Source organism: Schistocerca serialis, chromosome 2, assembly GCF_023864345.2.
Source record: "Schistocerca serialis cubense isolate TAMUIC-IGC-003099 chromosome 2, iqSchSeri2.2, whole genome shotgun sequence".
NCBI lineage: Eukaryota > Metazoa > Arthropoda > Insecta > Orthoptera > Acrididae > Schistocerca > Schistocerca serialis.
Genome location: NC_064639.1, coordinates 273,530,467 through 273,554,899, shown reverse-complemented (window position 1 = coordinate 273,554,899; position 24,433 = coordinate 273,530,467). Strand labels below are relative to the sequence as shown.

The window sequence follows — 24,433 nt, the reverse complement described above, 5'->3', positions numbered from 1 at the left end:
GCCGTCCCGGAATGATGGTTGTAATCCCGCTTTAGAATAATTAGTGAAATAGTCTCGAATTCCTGTAATTGTTAAATTACTGTTCTACGTGCGCAAATCCTAGTACTCACTTATGTCTTGCGAAGTACGATTCAACTTTACGACTCGGCATCTGTATGTGTGAGTGAGTGCAATCGCTTTTGCACGAGAAGTGCAAGTGAAAGGGAAAGAAACACTGGGTCACCAAGCGGCAGTAGTGGCAACTGCTTTGGATTTAAGTTAGGGCGCGCGGTGACACCACATTGGTAACTTGTATTTGTTTATCTCGCCCAGTTTCAGTAGAGCATTTCTTTGCCTACGTATGCTTTTTTTCTGTTTTACAGCTTTCCTCCTCTAGAAAATGAGCATTTGTTTACTTGATGTTATGTTTTGGGATGTTTTTGTGATATCAGTGATCTATCCGTGTGTATGTATGTCTGTGTGTGTGTGTGTGTGTGTGTGTGTGTGTGTGTGTGTGTGTGCGTGCGTGCGTGCGTGCGCTTGTAATAAAAATGATAAACGAGAAACACTGTGCAAACAGGGCGCGCACGAACGAACCATTTCCTTCGATGTATCGACACTACACGGAATTCGTTCGTTGTTGGTTATGTACGATGCGGCCGGTGTGGACGCTGATTTAGACTTTTTCGCTACCTGGACTGCTACCATAAATGAACTGCTACTGGCGATGAAAGATTTTTGCGAATGAAACTTTTTTGAAGAATGTCACATTACCGCTTTGAGCAGCTAGTAAAATAATTTATTTATTGTGCTTCAGTTAATAAAGTAATGTCAAAAACTCCACGCGTGGCGTACAGCCCTTTGTTGATATAGGACGAAGATAATGACAAGAAGCGGTGAGAATGTTCCAACAATATCGTGCTAAGAATGTGTATGTATGTGTGTGTGGATGTAAGAACATTCCACACCTCCACATAAACCACTGGATAGATTTTAAACAATGTTGGTACACATATCACTTACTGTCTCAAAAGGGTGGGGGGTGAGAAAGAAGTGTAGCTCACGACTCGTGAACATCCAGGCTTTATTCATCCAGTACAAGAATGAGAGCACTTAGCGACTTGCAACTGACTTTAAACAGAATTTCAAATCTTTAAGAAACTTTTTCTCTCAGACGACGCCCACAAAATGATGAACGGAAAAAAGTTCATCGCTTACTACATTTTCGATACTCAACTGCCACATAAAGCTCAAAATTTTGATTCGTTACCTTTTTACTACTAAGTGTATTCCCGACGCACTTTGCAGACACTACAAGTACCACTGAATTTATCAGCAAAATTATATCATTGTACGACACGTAATTCTGGAGATATGACGTCATAAACACCGAGCTGCTTCGAAACGAGACCGCAGAGCGAAATTAGCTGGAGTCAGAGGCGAAGTATGTATAAAAATTAGTGTCAAATATGTTAAATATATGTGAAATATATATGTGACATGTGCAGTATGTGGGCTTATTGGCGAGTAAAAAGCTCCTCCTAAACGCTTGAGTCGATTTCAGCCACATTTTGTATACACGTTACTTCCTATCTGGAAAGAAATCCCATGTAGGTAAGAACCAGCAGCCTCGTATTGGGATAGGGGTGATAACGTGGAGGGAGAATGGGGAGGAAGAGATGGACAGACAGGGAAGAGGAAGGAGGAGATGGACATAGGCGTGGGGGAGAATGAGAGGGACAGAGAGAGGAAGGGGACAAAGAAAGGGAAGAGGACAGTGGGATATAGAGGGGAGAGTGAAATAGACAGAGAAAGGAAATGAAAGGTGAGGGACAGAGAGGGAGAGGAGGGGATGGACAGAGAAACAGGGGAGGAGGAACTGGACAGATAGAGAGAGGGAGAAGGAGGAGGTGGAGTGAGAGAGAGGGGGGGAGAATAGAGAGAGGGGAAGGAGGAGATGGACAAAGAATGGGGAGAAGGAGATGAACTTAGACGAGGTGAGGAGGAAATAGAGGGGGCAGGTGAAGATGGTCTTAGAGGGAGAAATGGACAAAAAAGGAAAGAGAAGGAGATCGATAGAGAGAGGGAGGATGGGACGGACAGAAAAGGGGAGGAGCAGATAGGCAGAGGGAAAGGAGAAGAGCAGGTGGACAAAGAAAGGGGGGATAGCAGATGGACAGAGAGTAACAGGTGGAGGAAATGGACAGATGGAGGGGAGAGGGTGTAGCAGATAGAAAAAGAGAGGGGCAGGAGGGGATCGACAGAGAGTGAGAGGTGGAGGAGGTACAGAGAAGAAGGACGAGAAGCTAGAGTGAGGAGGAGAAGGAGACGGGCAGTGAGAGGGGTAAAGGAGGTGGACGTGGAGTGGGAAGGAGGGAATGGATAGAGGTAAGGAGCAGATGGACAGCGGAGGGCAGGGGCAGATGAACAGAGAGGGGGAGGAGCAGATGGACTGAGTGAGGGGAGAGGACTATGTGGATGGAGACAATATACCATTGCAATACTGACCGACACCGTCGACGATGCATGCCAGCGTCTCCTCGGTGTAGGCGGAGCAGGAGAAGTGCGTCTTGATGTTGTCCGTGATAACTGTGTACTCCCCTCGGCACACGTCTTGGCAAATGTCGGGCACTCCTTGTCGGATGCAGCAGGGCACGTGGTTGCGTCCATCTGCAACAATACGGCACAGCGTCGTCAGGTGCAAAGCAAATGCGTAAAAAATCGTGACACATAATAGGTGGTTAGGTAGAATGGTAGTGTTGAAGATAGTTTAATCATCAAAATTTGGTCATGGGAAATTACGTACCACCAGCTTTCCTCCTGCCAGTATCCCAAACTGTGCAACAAGCCCTCGATTAATCTCGCTACTGTGACTCATTGAGTTGATGGCGTGGGATCCACCGGGTTGGGGGTGGGGGAGGGTGGGAGATGAGGAGCGGGTAGGTTAACCGTAGGGTTAATCTCAATGGGTTTGGCAGAACATAGAAAAAGTAAAAAATACTGAACCCTATTGCATTGCTGTAAACTTGAACTGTTGTTGATACGGTCTATTCTTGTTAATTCGAATTTAAATAAATCGAACTAGTTGCCCCGTTCCTAGGAAAAACCTCGATAAACCGAAGAATTCACAAACTTTTTGGTACAATCGATAGATCGGAGTATTTGCAATGATAGACCGCCCGAAAACACACTGTAATTTCGAAGTTAACTGTTATCTAAGACTCAGCAATTTGAACTGTTTCGCCAGTTGTTTCAGTACTATTTGTATCTTTCAGTCTTTACGTTAGTCCTCTGTTTACTCAACAATGCGTAACATATTATACGATAGAAATAAATTTTGAAAGCTACTTCAAAGAAATAAAAATTTTCAGGATTCTGTCATACATGCAGATGCCAATCCTGAAGTAGAAATATTGTATTGATGAAAACTTATCACACGGAGGCAGGATGCGAATCCAGCAAAGGTGAGATCGCGCAGCTTTTACTGAGATAGAGTCAACGTGGAAAACGAAACGTTTTTGTCGGAGGTTATATGCAGAAAGAAAAGTCAAGTAATTCTCTGTTAGTCTGAGCATAGTGCGGGTGGCACATCAACTTCGTTTTTTTATTTTTTAAAAACAAGACGCATCATTTTTAAGAAGATTCGCGGTGAAAGAGCGAATGTTAATAATGTTAATAACATAGCTTATTCGGTATGGAAAAAATGAACTCGGAAGCGTTCTAGCAAATTATAACACATACGATGTCCTCAATACTGACGAAACGGCAGTTTTTCAGATGTTTCCGACAGACGACAGAGCACTGACTTTTAAAGACGACAAATCTCAAGCGTATAGCTGTTACTTGCAGTAAACGTTGCCAGCTCTCAGAAACTAAAACCTATTTTGATAGCTAAGGCTGCTAATCCTAGATATTTCAAGGGTATCATTTTTGTGCTTCACCGTTCCACAAGAAAGCTTCTATTACAACAAAATTGTTTAATGTGGCCGTTGAGCGTAGACAAAGACATAAAGAACAGAAGCGAAAAATTCTGCTATTTTCTGGACAATAGTGCAGTTCACAATAATTACCGTCTCTAGATAATGTGAAACTTTGTGTTTCCTCGGGAAATACCACTTCGAAACTACAACCGACTCACCAGGAAATAATTAAAAATTTTAAAACTTTTGCGCAAGTAAGTTGTTTCTCTGATGTTGGATTACACTGGAGAGACTCAAGATAAAATTTTGACAGCGATGACTATGTCTGATGGAAAAGTGTTACCCCGACGATGATTATGAACAGTTTCAGGAAATGCGAATTCATCACAGAGCTACAGATTCAGCCGGAACAACGAGAGGGTAGAGAAAAGGGCCCTGGTTTCCACGATACCAGAGGCTGTGATTTTTGACTTAGGAGAGCCTGTGGCATTTGATGATTTCATCCATTTTGCCGATCTTGTGGAAGTCTGCAGTTCCCTTATTGACCTTGAAAGTTTGTCTAGTCCAGAAAATAAGAAGTAGGACGATGACGAAGAAGAAGAAGAAGAAGCATAGCCGATTTCGCATGTTGTTCCAAAAGAGATAAAGCTGTCATTGAAAATGTTGCGCATGTATCTTACAACGGAAGTAGACGGCGAAGGAAATGTGTTTCACCAAGCAGTCTGGTTGTCACTAAAGCAGAAAAGCGTCACTGATTTATTTTCAAAATAAAATTAACGTTTCTTTGTGTATTTTCGGAAATTACTATGTGTCTTCCGTTTGAAATGCTAAAATAAATTAAAAAATTAAATTAATAACACTGTTAAAAAAGAAACTTCCTTTTAATTTGAATTCTACATCTTACGTTCCACTAACCTTTGTAAAGAAATAGGTAGTTATTGAAACTATAGTACTATTTTTAACATTATTCTTGTGAGATCCTTACTTCAACTATTTCCTGATTCTACCTTGACCAGTCAAACTTTTGCTACGTCGAACTCAGTTTTATTAGAATTTTTCCTGAGGTCCCTTGAACCACGAACTGAACTGTATGTTGCTCGTGTGTTGTAATTAAAGGGAACAATCGAAACCATGAAGATTCACGGTTGATATTGCTGGTAGTTCAAAGTTTTGAACGTTTAAATGAGAAGTAGGCGGTTATACATCGACGGAAAAAATATTCCACAACCAAGAAGAAGTTGTCCGACATAACGTCCATCAAAATTTCGCGTCATTCGCTTAAGAGTGGCGCTAGTATATGCCAGTATGAAGATGTAAATCAGGTTTGCTTTAAATACACGGTGCAACTTTCGTGAGCGGTAGTTACCTTTAAGACTGGACGTGGTGAGCTTTTTTTTTTTTTTATCTTATGGGACTTAACTGCTAAGGTCATCAGTCCCTAAGCTTACACACAACTTAACCTAAGTTATCCTAAGGACAAACATACACACACCCATGCCCGAGGGAGGACTCGAACCTCCGCCGGGATCAGCCGTAGGACGTGGTGAGCTGATGTTAGTCTAGAATGCCTTTAAGGGGGGACAGTCGCGAACAGGTTCAAAAAATCGATTTTTTTAGTCTTAATCTATGCTCCAATTATTTGGCTACAAAATGCCGTTTGTTTCATACAAATCTGATTATTAGATTCGGAGTTATTAATTTATTCGTGAAGCATGGTAACTAGCGCCACGTTCATTTTTGCTGTGTCTTGCGCAGTAGTCAACATTGACTATAGTACAACAATCATTTATGTTCCACGGATATAAATACTCTTTATTTGGGTTGCAAGAGAGAATTGTTATTCTGATGTTTGCCAGCCTGTCTGCATTGTCGATTATCGTTTGTCAGCTTCTTCATCGTAGTTGTTTACGTTTTGGTGATACAAATGTAATGATTTTGTGAAACGTGATAACACAATGGGTAGAATAAGGAAGTTTGTATATAAGCCTAAGTTTCGTGGAAATCAATATGTAAAAATAAACCGCGAAACTGCTAGTTTTGAACAGAGGGCAGAAAATAATATTGAAAGTGAAGTCAGTGCGAGTGTCAGTGCTTCAAGCAAGAAGGTTCTAGGTGCTGCCGGTTTATAAGTGCCTCTCAAATGCGTGACAATGCAATATGTGGTGTGAACAGTGTTTCTTTTGTTACTGACATAAACATTCTGATCTCCATGAGGTTACTACGTGAATTTATCGAAAAACACAAAAGTTGCAAAAACTGTGGTGGAAATGTTACTTTGCACGAAGATGTGGTGAAAACCAAGGGAATTGTTTGTAATTTAGTTTTGACATGTTTGGAATGTAGCTGTACTGCCAATACAATGTCATCCCACGTCACAAGAAGCAGATTGTATGAAAACAATATAAGATTAGTGTATGCACTTAGATCTATTGGAAAAGGGCGAAGTGCAGGTGCTGTTCTTTGTGCAGTGATGAACATTCCTCCACCTCCAAGAAAGTTTGATGTTTACAACAAGACTATTGGTGCAGTTGTAGCTGAGATAAGTGAATCTACAATGTTGAAAGCAGCCAAAGAAGCAATTCAGTTGAATGATACGAAATCTGACCCAAGGCAAATTTCTGCTGGTTTTGATGGCAGTTGGCAGAAACGTGGGCATACATCCCTAAATGGCATTGTGTCAGCATATTCTTTTGATACTGGGAAGGTTCTGGATATTGAAATTATTACTAAGTTCTGTAACATCTGTAGCAAAAATCCCACTATACAACATGTGTGCAAAAAGGACTATGATGGTTCTAGTGGAGGCATGGAAGTGGCTGGTGTTGCTAACATTTTCAAAAGGTCTGTACAGTCAAGAGGTATCCTCTATACAGACTATCTTGGGGAGGGGGACAGTACGGCTTATCAGAAAGTGGTAGAAGATAAACCTTATGGGCTTAGAGTCAAAATTAATAAACTGGAATATATAGGACATATACAGAAAAGAATGGGATCTCGACTTCTAAAGACATGTAAGGAAAAAAAGTTAGGTGGTAAAGGGGGCCTGACAAAAGCTGAAATAGACAGGATCCAGACTTATTATGGTATGGCCATTAGAAATAACTGCAACAATGTAGAAGCAATGAGGAGAGCCATCTGGGTTATTTTCTTTCATAAAATTTCAACAGATAAGGAACCACAACATAACCTTTGCCCACGGGGACCTGACAGCTGGTGCAAATTCAACAACTCAGCTACATCTTCCAGCTACAAGCACAAACATTCAATTCCAGAAAAAATCCTGCTAGCTGTGAAACTCATTTTCAGAGACCTTAGCCAACAAGAGCTCTTGAAAAAAGTGTCTCGATGGAAAAACTCAAAACCCAAATGAAAGTTTGTATTCTGTCATTTGGACAAGGCTACCAAAAACTGTTTTCGTTAGAAAAGAAACACTAAAATTTGGTGTTCATGATGCAGTGATGTGCTTCAATGCTGGTGTGTCAAAGAAGACTGATGTATTAAGACTCTTGGGAACAAAGGATGGTATCAATACTGAAAGGGGACTGAAAAAGATTGACATGGACCGTATCTGTTATGCTGATAATTCTGCAGGAAATGGTACCAAGGAGGCCAGGATAGCCAGAAGATCAAAGAAAAGAAGAAAAGAAAATAGAGATCAAGAAGCTGAGCCACAGTATAGCCCTGGAATGTTTTAAAAGTGTGTCTGTATGACATTGTACATTACTTTCTTGCATGTAAACTTTAATACCATTTTTCTCAAAACTACATTTTTTGACCTTCTGGTACACTTTTCTCAAAAACTATGACTGCTACAGACATCAGACTTACAGTATCTCTCGGTAATACAACGATGATTAATTAGATAAAAAATAGACCAGTAGTGATAAAATGAACAGATTTACAATCTCCAAGGTGTTTAGAAAAGTTTTAATTTTTTGTCTTATAGAACAAAAAAATGATTACTCATGAAATATATAAAATACATTAACCATTATTTATGTGATTTGAGAATGATGTTTCAGCTGTACACTGTAAAAGTTTCAGGTCTTTATCTCCATTAGTTACTTCAGAAAGTGTACCTGACGTTTACTCGTTTTTGAATTGATTCCTTATGGGACTTCCCTCGCCACTGTGTCCCCTTAAGGCGACAAAGTCTCCATTGTCAACACCTCAGTGAGTCTGAAAGAGGTTACATCACAGATCTACGAGAAGCTGGATATTTCTTCTGCAATATTGCAGATAGACGTGGCAGGAATGTGACAACTGTACTTGACTGCTGGCAACGATGGACGCGAGAATGTATGGTCGCAGTAAGACCCGGCTCCGGACGGCCATGTGGCACTGCCTACTAGAGGGAAGACCATTGCGTTCGGCGTGCGGCTGTAGCGCATAGTACTGCAGCTGCAGCTGCTGTTTGAGCAGCAGTTGGAAGCACAGTGTCACAACGAACTCTTGCAAATCGATTACTTCAAGAACAGTTGTCAGCCGGAGTGGCCGAGCGGTTCTAAGCGCTTCAGCCTGGAACCGCGCGACCGCTACGGTCGCAGGTTCGAATCCTGCCTCGGGCATGAATGTTTGTGATGTCCTTAGGTTAATTACGTTTAAGTAGTTCTAGGGGACTGATGACCTCAGATGTTAAGTCCCATAGTGCTCAGAGCCATTTGAACCATTTGAACAAAATTCCAGGGGGTGTTTTTGTACAGGATAACACTTGCCCACATACCGCTGTTGTAACCCGACATGTTCGAAGGATTATCGACATGTTGCCTTGGCCTGTTCGATCAACAGATTTGCCAGCATTCGAGCATATGTGGAACATCATCGGACGACAACTGCATCGTAATCCACAAGCAGCACTAACCATTCCTATACTGACCGACGTAGTCCAACAGGCATGGAACTCCATTCCACAAACTGACATCCGGAACCTGTAAAACACAATCTATGCACGTTTTTCCAGCATTTCATGTTTGCAATGGCGTATTTCGCGCTTACAGTGGCCTGTGATCTCGCGATTTTAATCACTTAAGTATGTTACGTAGACAAATGTATTCCAGGATTACTCTACATTAATTTTTCCCGTCTGTGTATTTAAGCCTATGTGCATGTATGCATAGCACAGAGGCGTTTTTGAAGTGGGGAAAGTCACATTACACATCCATATCTTTCAGACACGCTGGTATGACGACGTGGCTTGTGCAGCTGATGCGATTTATAAACCGAGCGTTGCACATATAATTAATAGTTGTATCAAGTTGTATAGTTAAATTCAGTATACCGTGTTTGTTAATATGTACAGTGCGATCATAAAATCTTTTTTACTGTTCTGTGCTGAGATAAAACTTTTGATTTCGTTTGCTTATGTTGTTAGCCTGCCGATAGGATATTGCGGTCGATTTGAACATCGATGGTTTGGCGTAAATTTCAGAGAGAGTGAATACGTTTGTAAAGGCAGCGATGTAATAATTTACGAAATTGCATGGTGTTTAATTTGCTAAAAAGCAATTAAGGTTTTAACGGTTCTCTGCGGCTAGCAAGTGTCATTTCAAAGAGCGAGAGATACTCATTTCTATTATGAATTGAACGAGAGATGAAGCGTTTACTAATTGGATTCCGATTCAGTACCACCATGCGGTATTGGGAAAACATATAACAACGTGATGCTTGCGCTAAGTCTTACGAGAAAATTACTTTTTTTGTCAAATAGCATGTGGAGATCAGATTTACGACATTCAGGGGTCTTTGACAGCTATTCGAGTGCACAACATGTATATGAAGTTAGTCACAAAGACGCGCTCTCAGTGTTTATAATGGCTAGCTGATCAATGCTACAGACTTTCCAAGTTTCTGGGTTGTCTGGTACCTAAGAAGCTGCTAGAGACAACTGTTACTAAATTAATTGAAAGCTAATATTTGAAAGAAAACATTAGAAACGGAACAAAGGCTCGGATTAGTCACGAATGTGAAAAGAACCCGACCACGTCATTTTCAAAAGAACAATCTGGAACTTATGGCTCTGGCTCTGAGCACTATGGGACTTAACATCTGAGGTCATCAGTCCCCTAGAACTTAGAACTACTTAAACCTAACTAACCTAAGGACATCACTCACATCCATGCCCGGGGCAGGATTCGAACCTGCGACCGTAGCGGTCGCGCGGTTCCAGACTGTAGCGCCTAGAAACGCTCGGCCACAACGGCTGGCTAATCTGGAAATTATATTTAACTATTAAGTTGGTGCTTAAGTTCGTAGCGTTTTTCAATAATTTTGATAAATATGTAACACAGAATTTAGTCATCAATAATATATTCTCCTTCACTATTTACAACAGTCTGCCAACGCTGGGATAACTTCTCGTTTCAGCGACTGTAGGAATCACCTAGTTTTGAAACCTAGAACTCGTCGAGCCATGTTCGGAGCGCATTTACACCCAGAAAGGAATTTCGTTGAAGGTTGTCCGATAGAGAGCGGAAAAAATGAAAATTTGAGGGCGCGTGATTAGGTGAATACGGTGGGTGCGGAATGACTTTACAACCTAGCTCCTGTACAGGGTTTTTTGTCAGTCTAGCAGAACGCAGGTGGGTGTTGCCGTGGAGCAGCATCACTTGACGCAGTTCTCCTGCTCGTCGTTCTTGGACTGCGGCTGCAAGAGGTCTCAGTTGCTGACAATACGTCAGTAGTGATAGTTACACCTCAGAGAGGCAGTTCGTAGTACACCACACCGTCGTTGTTTCACGAGATGCATGACATTATCTTTCGTGGATGCGCGCAGGTTTATGTACGGACAGTTGCTGTTCTTTTCCTTATGTTAACATAAAGACACCATTTCTCGTCACCAGTAACCATGCAGGATAGGGAAGGTCGATGTTGTTCACAAGCCAATTGACGAGGAGCAAACAGAGATGCACATATGGCGCCCCCTCTGATTTTTGTGATTTGGCTTTTAGAGCATGCGATACCCGTGCACTCTATTTTTTAACCTTCCCCATTGTATGCAAATGTCGCAAGATGGTGGAATAATCACAGCTCATCACATTTGCCAGTCCTCGAGTACAATGACGCGGATCATTGCGGATTAACGCGTTTAAACGATCTTCATCAAATTCCGAAAGTCTTCCTGAACGGGAGGGTCACTAATGTCAAAGGGAACCCCCTTTGATCGAGGAAACCGTTTTCTTACTATGCTCTGTTCAGTAGCATTATCCCCATACACGGCCCAAATCTTTCTGGCTGTCTCCGCTGCTGTCACCCCTCTACTGAACTCAGACAGAAGAATATGCCGGAAACGTTACAATTTCTCCCCTTGGCACTCCACATTCTAACGTCCGCAGATCCACTCACTATCTCCAAATGACAAAACGGCAATGTGTAAACTGAGATAGCAACAGTGAACTACAAATAAAAATGATACCTGATAAACAAATTCATAGCAACCGGAATACCAACACGCAGAACAAAAACGTTACAAACTTATGCACCAACCTAATGATTTACGTAACGGCGGAAAACCAAAATCTAGACAGCTGGATGCAGAGATCAACTCAGCTTTTCCCGAATGAAGCACAAGTACACTCCTGGAAATGGAAAAAAGAACACATTGACACCGGTGTGTCAGACCCACCATATTTGCTCCGGACGCTGCGAGAGGGCTGTACAAGCAATGATCACACGCACGGCACAGCGGACACACCAGGAACCGCGGTGTTGGCCGTCGAATGGCGCTAGCTGCGCAGCATTTGTGCACCGCCGCCGTCAGTGTCAGCCAGTTTGCCGTGGCATACGGAGACGGAGCTCCTTCGCAGTCTTTAACACTGGTAGCATGCCGCGACAGCGTGGACGTGAACCGTATGTGCAGTTGACGGACTTTGAGCGAGGGCGTATAGTGGGCATGCGGTAGGCCGGGTGGACGTACCGCCGAATTGCTCAACACGTGGGGCGTGAGGTCTCCACAGTACATCGATGTTGTCGCCAGTGGTCGGCGGAAGGTGCACGTGCCCGTCGAACGGGACCGGACCGCAGCGACGCACGGATGCACGCCAAGACCGTAGGATCCTACGCAGTGCCGTAGGGGACCGCACCGCCACTTCCCAGCAAATTAGGGACACTGTTGCTCCTGGGGTATCGGCGAGGACCATTCGCAACCGTCTCCATGAAGCTGGGCTACGGTCCCGCACACCGTTAGGCCGTCTTCCGCTCACGCCCCAACATCGTGCAGCCCGCCTCCAGTGGTGTCGCGACAGGCGTGAATGGAGGGACGAATGGAGACGTGTCGTCTTCAGCGATGAGAGTCGCTTCTGCCTTGGTGCCAATGATGGTCGTATGCGTGTTTGGCGCCGTGCAGGTGAGCGCCACAATCAGGACTGCATACGACCGAGGCACACAGGGCCAACACCCGGCATCATGGTGTGGGGAGCGATCTCCTACACTGGCCGTACACCACTGGCGATCGTCGAGGGGACACTGAATAGTGCACGGTACATCCAAACCGTCATCGAACCCATCGTTCTACCATTCCTAGACCGGCAAAGGAACTTGCTGTTCCAACAGGACAATGCACGTCCGCATGTATCCCGTGCCACCCAACGTGCTCTAGAAGGTGTAAGTCAACTACCCTGGCCAGCAAGATCTCCGGATCTGTCCCCCATTGAGCATGTTTGGGACTCGATGAAGCGTCGTCTCAGGCGGTCTGCACGTCCAGCACGAACGCTGGTCCAACTGAGCGCCAGGTGGAAATGGCATGGCAAGCCGTTCCAAATGGTTCAAATGGCTCTGAGCACTATGGGACTCAACTGCTGAGGTCATTAGTCCCCTAGAACTTAGAACTAGTTAAACCTAACTAACCTAAGGACATCACAAACATCCATGCCCGAGGCAGGATTCGAACCTGCGACCGTAGCGGTCTTGCGGTTCCAGACTGCAGCGCCTTTAACCGCACGGCCACTTCGGCCGGCCAAGCCGTTCCACAGGACTACATCCAGCATCTCTACGATCGTCTCCATGGGAGAATAGCAGCCTGCATTGCTGCGAAAGGTGGATATACACTGTACTAGTGCCGACATTGTGCATGCTCTGTTGCCTGTGTCTATGTGCCTGTGGTTCTGTCAGTGTGATCATGTGATGTATCTGACCCCAGGAATGTGTCAATAAAGTTTCCCCTTCCTGGGACAATGAATTCACGGTGTTCTTATTTCAATTTCCAGGAGTGTATTATTCGCGTAATCCAAGCTGACACTCAGTGCGGTGGCTGATGGAAGCGTCTGTAAAGGCATTTCTCATTTCCAGTCGCTATTGTCAGCTACTGCACTGAGTGTCAGCTTGCAATGCGCGAATTAGTAACTCATCCATTGCGTCATGTTGCTCTAAGGTAGCATTAGAGATAAGATTGTAAACCAGTAGTGCTGTCTTTTACAATATCTTCTGTGCAAGTAATGTACAAAGTTATATCAAATTTCAGAGATGTACATTGCATCCACACTCAGTTTTCGTTATCACAGTTTGCAAGCGAGCGACTGGTACTGGTAAAATATAACACTGATGTAGTATAATCCAAAAATCGCGTATCGATGCCACAGACATTAGCCATGTCTCACTGCAATCCGCAACGACGAACGGAAAGCACTCCTGAAGATACGCCCTTTCTCCCAGCACGGCAGAGCCACCGCACGGAGGTCGTTACAGAGCTGAGCATGGACTCGTTGTGCCCCATTTCAAGATATCTGATGAAGCAGTCAACATTATTTACTTAGGACACCAGTGCTATTAAAATCTCTGATGGAACTGTACTTTTGTGAATGTTGAACTTGTACTTCAAGAGAAGAGTTTGTAATTGTGTGCATCAAGTGATGCGTTACTTTTCTAAGACAGTTATTCGACATACTCCCGTGACAATAAATTATATAACGTTAAGTAATTCTTATTATCATTCTTGTAAAAAAGTAAATTAATGTTTCAAATGTTGTTGTTCCGATCAGCCATCTCTCGGAACAATTGAAGAACCCACAGTTATGACCTGACGAATGTAGTTCCATCAGTTCATAACAACTAACAAAAAATTAGGGCTACAATACTCAGGATACTGAACTGCTGACATTGACAGCCCATATTACAGTAGGCAGCACAGAAAAATGCCTGCGAAGCGTAAGAATTAGGATTGTTGATAGTTTTAAAAATATCGGGAATCCGATACATCGAAAAAATATCATTATAGGCTCTTGACATATCAAGAAGAAGTGTTGATTTGGAAGGAAAAATGTCGACGTACCTGCCTATAAATATATCAGCTGAACATTAGAAATACACTCATGCGCAAAAGAAACTGATATAGGCATGTGTATCCAAAAAAACAGATATGTAAACCGGCAGAACACGGCACTGCGGTTGGCAACGCCTATATAAGACAACAAGTGTCTGGCGCAGTTGTTAGATCGGTTACTGTTGCTACAATGATAGGTTACCAAGATTTAAATGAGTTTGAACGTGGTGTTAGTCATCGCACGAGCGATGGGACATAGAATCCGCGAGGTAGCGATGAAGTGGGAATTTTCCCGTACGACCATTTCACGAGTGTACCGTGAATGTCAGGAATCCGGTAAAACATCAAATCTCCGACATCGCTGCGGCCGGAAAAAGATCATGTAAGAACGGGACCAACGACGACTGAAGAGAATCGTTCCACGTAACTGAAGTGCAAGCCTTCCACAAACTACTGCAGATTTCAGAGCTGGCCTATCAACAAGTGTCAGCATACGAACCATTCAACGAAACATCATCGATATGGGCTTTCGGACTCGAAGGCCCACTCGAGTAGCCCCGCCTAGGCCCGTCAACGCCGACGTTGGACTGTTGATGACTGGAAACATGTTGCCTGGTCGGACGAGTCTCGTTTCAAGTTGTATCGAGCGGATCCAGTGTAGGAGTATGGAGAACACCTCATGAATCAATGGACCCCGCATGTCAGCAGGGGACTCTTCAAACTGGTAGAGGCTCTGTAATGGTGTGGGGCGTGTGCAGGTGTAGGGATATGGACCCCTGATACGTCTAGATATGACTCTGACAGGTGACACGTATGTAAGCATCCTGTCTGATCACCTGCATCCATTCACGTCCATTGTGCATTCTGACGGACTTGGGCAATTCCAGCAGGACAATGCGATACCCCATACGTCTAGAATTGCTACACAGTAGCTCCAGGAACACTCTTCAGAGGCCGGCCGAAGTGGCCGTGCGGTTAAAGGCGCTGCAGTCTGGAACTGCAAGACGGCTACGGTCGCAGGTTCGACTCCTGCCTCGGGCATGGATGTTTGTGATGTCCTTAGGTTAGTTAGGGTTAACTAGTTCTAAGTTCTAGGGGACTAATGACCTCAGCAGTTGAGTCCCATAGTTCTCAGAGCCATTTGAGCCAACTCTTCAGAGTTTAAACTCTTCCGCTGGACACCAAACTCCCCAGACATGAACATTATTGAATATATCTGGGATGCCTTCAACGTGATGTTTAGAAGAGATCTCCATCCCTTCGTACTCTTACGGAATTATGGACACCCCTGCAGGATTCATGGTGTTAGTTCCCTCCAGCACTACTTCAGATATTAGTCTAGTCCATGCCACGTCGTGTTTCGGCGCTTGTGCGTGATCGCGGGGGCCATATACGATATTAGGCAGTTATACCAGTTTGTTTAGAGCTCTTCAGTGTATAATGTCGGTTTTACAGCTGTAGACTTAAGTACTGATTTTTCATTAGATAATCTGTGCATGAACAAGTTAGCAGCCTGCCTGTCCCCCTTAGAGCAAGAATGTACGTTCACGGTTGGCGATAACCGCTTTGCTAACAATGCGGTTTTGTCACATATCGTATTTGTGCGGAACACTTGTCGACTTCCTTTTGTTCATTTCTGCCAACACCAGCGACCTAGCAGCTGTAGTGTCAAAATTGCGTGGTGAAGCTAAACGTTCCAGTTTCTGTTGGTAGCGCCGAGCGCCGATTACGTCAGAATTATCCCTCACACGTGTCCGCCCACCGTAAGGACCAATCTTGTCCTAGATTTTTGTTCATCATTTTCAGCATTTGTTTTTGAAGCATGCCAGTGTGAAGAAATAGCACACTATTTGCGTAACAATTGTTTATTAACGCAACTGGCGTGCCATTTCTTCACATCGAAAATCTTCTTATTCCATTCACACCAGTGTAATAGTTCTTCTTTTGTACCGCATATACGAGGGCTGTCCAGAAAGTAAGTTACGATTGATCGCGAAATGAAAATCACAGTGAAAATCAGAAATGTTTCATTTATAACAGTTAGCTACACCTTTCAGCTACTTCTCTACGTAGTCGCCGTTCTGACTCAGACATTCGTCATAGCGTTGTGCCAACTTTCCAATACCCTCATCATAGAAGGCAGCCGCTAGTGCTTTCCGCCAATTCTCTACGCTGGCCTAAAGCTCGCTGTCTGTGCCAAAATGTTGTCTTCATAGCCAGCGGTTCGTTTGAGCAGAGATGAAAGTCAGTGGGAGACAATTACGGGCTGTATTGTCGGTAACCAAACATTTCCAATTGAAACGATGCAGGAACATCTTCATTGCCCCTGCAGAATGAGGCTGAGAATTGTCTTGAAGAAAAAACCGCACGACAGTTATGTAATGTTGGTTGCATAGCTTCAGGGGAAAATTCTCACCAGGCCCTCGCACTTAGCGGGAGACACTATTTTCTGTAACATCTTTACGCGCTCACTAAGAGCTCAGGAATGAAAAGAGCGACATAACTCTACCTAGAGTCATACTAGAGACACTGCCCAACACATCTTTGCAAAGCTTTATCGGATTTTCATATTCGTTTCCATTTCGCGACCGATCGTAACTTACTTTCTGGACAATCCTCGTAGTTTCTTCACACAGACGAAGAGACAGATTCGACATGATGAAAGGTCAAAACGTAGTACGAATTCCTTCACACAGTCAAAATAAAATCACGTTTTACTACATTTTCAAAGGAATGACTTCAAATCTGAAAAAAAGTATAATATAAAATAAAAATATCTTCATTCGATATTACTAGTTTGATATCGATATATCAGGGAAGAAGTGCCGCCGACATACGTCGAAGCTTTTTTGAAACGTATCGATATATCAGTATTTTATCAACGGATCTAGTAAGGAGGCCTCGCTCCCTACCATCCTACATGTGGCAATGCTCATAGTCGTTTCCATTTCGCGACCGATCGTAACTTACTTTCTGGACAACACTCGTAGTTTCTTCACACAGACAAAGAGACAGATTCGACATGATGAAAGGTCAAAAAGTAGTACGAATTCCTTCACACAGTCAAAATAAAATCACGTTTTACTACATTTTCAAAGGAACGACTTCAAATCTGAAAAAGTATAATATAAAATAAAAATACCTGCATTCGATATTACTAGTTTGATATCGATATATCAGGGAAGAAGTGCCGCCGACATACGTCGAATCTTTTTTGATACGTATCGATATATCAGTATTTTATCAACGGATCTAGTAAGGAGGCCTCGCTCCCTACCATCCTACATGTGCCAATGCTCAGTGGTATCTGCCGTCCGACAGATGTCACCCTATCGGTAGACTTTATTGTCTGCCTTGTTATTGCGTGTTTCTTTGTCCGGCGTGTAATGCGATTCATTGGCAGAACACTTAGAAGGTGCAACAGGTCCACTAAAGAGACTGCTTACACCACGCTTGTCCGTCCTATTCTGGAGTATTGGTGTGCAGTGTGGGATCCGCATCAGGTGGGGCTGACGGATGACATCCAAAAAGTACAAAGAAGGGCAGCTCGTTTTGTATAATCGCGAAATAGGGAGTTAGTGCCACAGACATGATACGTGAATTGGAGTGGCAATCATTAACACAAAGGTGTTTTTCGTTGCGACGGGATCTTATCATGAAATTTTAAATCACCATTTTTCTCCTCCGATTGCGAAAACATTCTGTTGGCACCAACCTACCCAGGGAGAAATGATCATCATGATAAAATAAGAGAAATCAGGGCTCGTACAGAAAAATTTAAGTGCTCTTTTTTCCCGCGCGCCGTTCGAGAGTGGAACAATAGAGAGACAGCTTGAAGGTGGTTCATTGAACCCTCTGCCAGGCACTTTATTGTGAGTAGCACAGTAATCACGTAGATGTAGATGTAATCTCGTCAGGTGTCTTTCATTAGTGCGTTATATTTTTTAGTTACTTACATCTATGTTGTTTCGGTATTTTGTTTCGTTACTGCTTGTCGTGTGCGAAGAAAAATATTTATTCAGTGACTAGTGAATCGGTAGTCACCGAGATTACTTCTTCCGTCTCTACAATTTCTTCATAGCGCAATAACGGGCAGACGACTCGTAGTGGGAGTATTGAAATAATATGGAATGTAATAAAACCATGTGATCAGGAAGCTAGAGCAGGAAATTGTGAATATATAGTGATGCAAATTAGTCTGTGAACTGCCAACTATACTGACGAATCTGTAACAATTATTACAAAAATTTGAAAAGATGGTATTTCTGTTGATGAATCCCCTCTTAGTATTCCTGATAAAAACCACCTAAGACGAGAAGAATGATTTCGATAGGTGTTTGATATGAAACGCTGTATAGCATTTCTATGAGGCGAGAACAGATGTGAAACGGAACTGTTTTTTGTAAATTTTATAAAATCAACCAAATCAAAAATACATTCAGTTCATTTTTTAGTGTGTCTTGACTTTGCTTCATATTTTTCATATAGAACTGCCAACTTTTGGATGCCATCCTCGAAGAATGAGGAGGGACATGTGAACAGCCACTAGCACACGAATTCTACTGCTGTGTTTTCATCAAATAGGTGTCTCCCAAGTTGTTCTTTCAGCGGTCCAAACGTTGCTCGTAGCAGTGTGATGAATCTGAACTATAAGGAGGACATTCCAAATTTGCCCAATGATTTTCATCTAGTTTTCTCCCTGTTAAGACAGCACAGTGTGGCCTTGTATTGTCGTGCAGAAAAATCACGTTTGGGATCGGTTACCGAAGCTTCCACAGCTTATTCCTACGAACGAAGCAGTTTCGGAAAGGTATATGCGCGGATATTTTACACTAACGTCCTGCACAGCACCTTACTGGCGAAGATACGGTTTTGGAAATACGAAGACAAGCAATGAAAACACTCGCTGTGCGAGGACGGGCATTGTCTTGCTGAAATACGGGTTGTTCAAAAAGTCTCTTCGCAGTGCCGTATGATTGTTAGCCGCGCGTGCCGAATGATTGTTCGCTTGCCTGTGTTACTTCCCTTCAAGTAGACTCTCTCAACATTCCACTGTTTCGTTTATCTCAGACAGCGGCAGTAGTATCGTTGGTGTGTGTCGTTACGTGTTGACGTGAACGTTTAAGTGTATTTCCTTTGTCCGCTTGTTTCGTTTTTGTCACTGTAAAATGAGGACCTTTGCAGAACGTGTGTTTTTAGTCGAACAAGTGTTCAAAGCTGGCGGTAAATACACAGTTTCAGTTCGTCAAACATTTAATTCAGTTTTCCCGGAGACAACACTCTCACATTGCGATACTGTGCGAGATTAGATTAACAAATTTCGAAGTATGGGTTCAGTGACAGATGCACCGAGAAGTGGTCGTCCTAGCGTTTTGATGAGGATAAACTCCTCGATATTTCCGATAAAATGTCCATGAGTCCGCAACAAGTCAGTAAGAAAACTCGCGCAGGAAATCGATGTTAGTGTCGAAACGGCCCACACAGCTGTAAGGAAAAAATTATAACTTTTCCCATACAAAGTGACAGTCGTGCTGATGTTTTTGGTGATCGTATAATTTCACAGGGACTTCGGCCTCCACGATCGCCTGACCTAACACCACCTGACGTTTTCTTCTGGGGTGCAGCGAAAGCATGATTAGACGAATTGAATTGTGTATTCAACAACAGGGGGGGGGGGGGGGGGGGGGGACACTATCAACATTTAACGTGAAAATCTGTAAGTAATAATGATACTCAATAACTTAATAACTTCACTGAGTTTCATTTCGGTATATTCACTGCGGCCAGAAAATACCACATCCCATGCTGGTCTGAAGAATGCAGCAACCTACTGGAAGAATTTAACAGAACAGAAGATGAGGGCACTGCCCAGGCTCTTACCGACCTATTGGACGATGAACGAGAAGACAAAGATGGCAAAAGCTGATGGAACAAATGGACTTCACACATTCAAGCCGTAAAAGCTGGAGTCTCATGAGAAAGCTGAGAGGAGCCAACCACAGGAAGTCAGCAGAGGCCAGTATCCACCCAAACAAAATCAGCAAGAAACCCAGGGATAACGCCAAGACAGCAGTGACTCCTGAGCAAAGAAAAAACATAAAAAGCCCAGATGGCTGTGGCACCGCAGGAAGAAAAAGCCGACATGTTCACGTCAGCAGTCCAAGAAGAAGAGGTGAAGATGGCACTCCAACACACAAGGGCAGGGAAGGCAGCCGGACCAGACAACATCGTCCCCGAATTTTTGAAAAATCTTGGACCAAAAGCGCTGAAATGGCTATGCAAACTATAACCTACAAACTGTTTGAAAGGATACTGTTGGAAAGACTTAAACAAGTACTGGAGGCAACCCAGACCATCACTCCTGGATGCCGCGCCGTGTGGCGAGGACAGTCGGGTAAGTATCCCATCGCTGTCCGGGGCGCCTCCAGCCACTTCTTCGGCCTGGAGTCATTGACTGGAGTAGAACTGTCTTCAGCCATGAGTCTCGCTTCGAACAAAGCCCCGACGACCAGTGAAGCTGTGTCTGGAGACAGCCCGGACTGCTGTGGGATACCAACCTGAATGTCGCCCGCCATACGGCCCGACAACCAAGAGTGGTGGTACTGGTGCCATTTCATTTCACAGCACGAGCCCTGTGATTGTCATCCGCGGCGCCCTTACAGCACAACAGTACGTCGACGATATTCTACGCCTCGTTTTGTTGCCCTTCATGGCAAGCCATCCAGGTCTTACACTTAAGAAGAGTAATACCCGCCTGCACACGGTGAGAGTTTCTTCTACATGTCTTGGTGCTTGCCAAATCCTACCTTGCCCAGCAAGGTCGCCGGATCTCTCCATAACTGAGAACGTCTGGAGAATTATGGGCAAGGTCCTCCATCCATTCGGCATTTTGACGATCTAACACGACAACTGGACAGAATTAGGCACGATATCTCTCAGGAGGACATCCAACAACTCTGTCAGTCAATGCCAGGCCGAATAAGTACTTGCGTAAGTGCCAGAGTTGGAACAACACATTTGTTTGTCTATATATGTAGATAATTTTTTTTCTTAGAGTGTATTTGTGAGGTGGCCGAGCGGTTCTAGGCGCTTCATTCCGGAACCGTGCGACTGCTACTGTCGCAGGTTCGAATCCTGCCTAGGGCATGGATGCGTGTGATGCCCTTAGGTTAGTTAGGTTGGTTGGTTGGTTTGGGGAAGACCAGACAGCGTGGTCATCGGTCTCATCGGATTAGGGAAGGATGGGGAAGGAAGTCGGCCGTGCCCTTTCAGAGGAACCATCCCGGCATTTGCCTGGAGTGATTTAGGGAAATCACGGAAAACCTAAATCAGGATGGCCGGACGCGGGATTGAACCGTCGTCCTTCCGAATGCGAGTCCAGTGTCTAACCACTGCGCCACCTCGCTCGGTAGGTTAGTTAGGTTTAAGTAATTCTAAGTTCTAGGGGACTGATATTAAGTCCCATAGTGCTCAGAACCATTTGAACCATTTTTTTTTTTGTATTTGTGATGCTGGCGGAAGGTGCACATATGCATTGTATTCTTGCTCGGCGTTGATAATATCTGTGCTATCATGCACCAATCTGATACAGCCAGTTGTACTTTTCAAACATGTAACTCCTTTGTTTCGAGCAGTGATATCATATTTTGTTATATTTCGTTCAAGTTGAGTCGGGAGTTCTGCATTTTGCCTAAGTTTCACAAGATTCCACATACAGATTCTGACAAGTGGAGGCCACGACGTTTGGAACGCGGATTTACTGCAAACTTCGTACAATCGTAGTACTCCATGAGGACAGCAAAATGTGTAAGCAGTAGCGCGTACTTCTCAAGCGTTACTGAGAAAATTGGAAGATAATTTCGGTCGTCGAATATATATATATATATATATATATATATATATATATATATATATATATATATATATAATATTCGTGGCCATTTTAACCATGAAGCGGCTGCAGCCGAGTGGTGACGGCACGGTAGCTCAGCGTGTTCGGTCAGAGCGTTAGTTTCCCTTTCTAATAAAAAAACTGAGCGAACAGATGAACGAACAAACTGAACGGGTGTCATCGGACGTCCGCCCTGAACAAATTCAGCGAACTATATAGAACAAGTTTTTTTTTAAAGACACTATTAAAATACACTCGATACTGCATAACCAATTATCAGCACCGATTTTTAAGGAAATACTGCGTTATGCATAGTTTGCTTCCAAACTATAGTCTGAAAGAGAAGTTTTTGAATATGTTAACAAGGTTTGTTTTTCCACAGAAAACGTCAAGACCTTGCGTATGCGGAAACATAGCATTTATTGAATGGAGCTGGTGCCGTTTAACTTTATGTTTTCCATGTTTTTACGAAAAATACCATCCTGCAACTCGTACTCGTAATGTCGAAAGCGACGATTAATTGTACCTCTTTCGAAAGCCGTCTGTGGAAATAACAAGTCGTTTCGGGCTTCTTCCAGGTACAAGGGCCTTCTCAAATCACGGACAAGCATACATTTTCAGTATGACTTCATGCATTTGGTCGTTTACTAGTCGATAGTTATGAATATTACATTATTTGTGATAATAAAAATTAGTAGACTGCCAAATAACATTGTAAATTTAACAAAATTTCATCCAATTACACGTACCTTCCCCATTATTTCAGTTTTAATATACATAATAAAGAAAATGACTGTGTCGAAAATAAAAAAAAAAAAAAAACTGACGAACGCAACTCGATCCAACGATCCAGCGGCTTGAACGCCAAACACTTTTTTTTTTAATATTTTGTTCTATATTGTTCGTTGAATTTGTTCGGGGCGGACGTCCAATGACACCAGATCAGTTTGTCGATGATCCGTTCGCTCAGTTTTTTTATTATAAAGGGTAACTAACGCTCTGACCGAACACGCTGAGCTACCCGCCGGCACCACTCGGCTGCAGCCGCTTCATGGTTAAATTGGCCACGAATATTATATATATATATATATATATATATATTCGACGACCGAAATTATCTTCCAATTTTCTCAATAACGCTTGAGGAGTATGCGCTACTGCTTACACATTTTGTTGTCCTCATGGAGTACAACGATTGTACGAAGTTTGCAGTAAATCCGCGTTCCAAACAAACGTCGTGGCCTCCCCTTGTGAGTTATTCCCTTTATTTACGGGAACCGCATATCTTGTGAATGCATTTCTAGTCGATTCGATTAGACCTGTTCTTCACCCTTCGTAGAACTTATGTAATTGGGTTTCAGTTCATGGCAATGTGGCTACACCCACGCAGCCTGCGACGTGAACCTGCAGGTAGGTCGGTGGCCCCGGTTCCTTACACGTGAGATCTGTACCCTCGCAGTAGCGCGGAAAACATCATTCGTGCGGAAGAGGGCACTGTGGCGGAAAACAAAAGGGGATGAGCTGACTAAGAGCCTCAGAGAGCGGAGACTTGTCATAAGCGACTAGGGATTAAAGAAGGGGAGCAGGAACCACGTTGGCGGAGTAACGGACGATGCTTTCGTAAACACGGGCTTCCGGAACCGTGCCGCGGGCAGAACTTAATAAAAGGCTAACGGCGGCGCTGCCAGCAAGGGAATATCCGAGAGGTGATTATGGAAATGAAAAAGGGACGAGCTGGCGTTGCGATCAAAGAAAACGCCTCCTCCGAGGAACCTGCCTTGCGAGATGTGACAGATTTTCAACGTAATTGAGCTTTTTGAAGTTGCTGTATATAATTTTGTAACCTACACAAAGACCAGGCTCCGGACAAAGTTTAATACCAAAGATCACTGCGCTGCACAAAGGGGGACGTTTTTAGAACTGGAGACCGTAATTTCTGTGGACAGTAACCCCTAAAGCTGCTGTAAATACCATGGCAGTTCCCAAACTAACAGAGTACACAGCAAGTACTGATGTGGCAAAATATTATGAATGCTTCTACCTTCGAGGAATCTTCTTTTGGTATTTTACATCTTAGCTTTTATTTGGGGTATGCACAGTGTGTTTATTAACCCCAGACTTCTGGTATCATTTGTTGTAATAGTGTTGTGCTGTGACGGTGGTTTCTTCGTTATTTATAGACAAACTGTTTAGGTTTTTTATATGATGACAATACTATGCTTAAAACGTTAGTCGCCCCAGTAACAGGTTACCCAATAGAAAAGTGTTCAGTTTCATTGATGGCCTTTTCGATATTTCGTAGTATCATTCAGAACAAGGATATAATGTACGAATGAACACCACACTGTCCAATCACATTAACCACCTGCCAAAAGCCTGACTAACCTGCTT

The 24,433-nt window shown here is 43.5% G+C and overlaps 1 protein-coding gene across 6 annotated transcripts in view; it reads right to left on the bottom strand.

The window, feature by feature from the left end:
• LOC126457029 (Ig-like and fibronectin type-III domain-containing protein 1) overlaps positions 1-24,433 on the bottom strand; it is a 1,179,953-nt gene that overhangs the window by 104,663 nt on the left and 1,050,857 nt on the right. For all 6 annotated transcript variants that reach the window (XM_050093007.1, XM_050093006.1, XM_050093012.1 and 3 more), the window contains one exon: positions 2,488-2,649. In XM_050093007.1, coding sequence (XP_049948964.1) covers positions 2,488-2,649 — 162 coding nt within the window. The remainder of the gene's footprint in view (positions 1-2,487; positions 2,650-24,433) is intronic.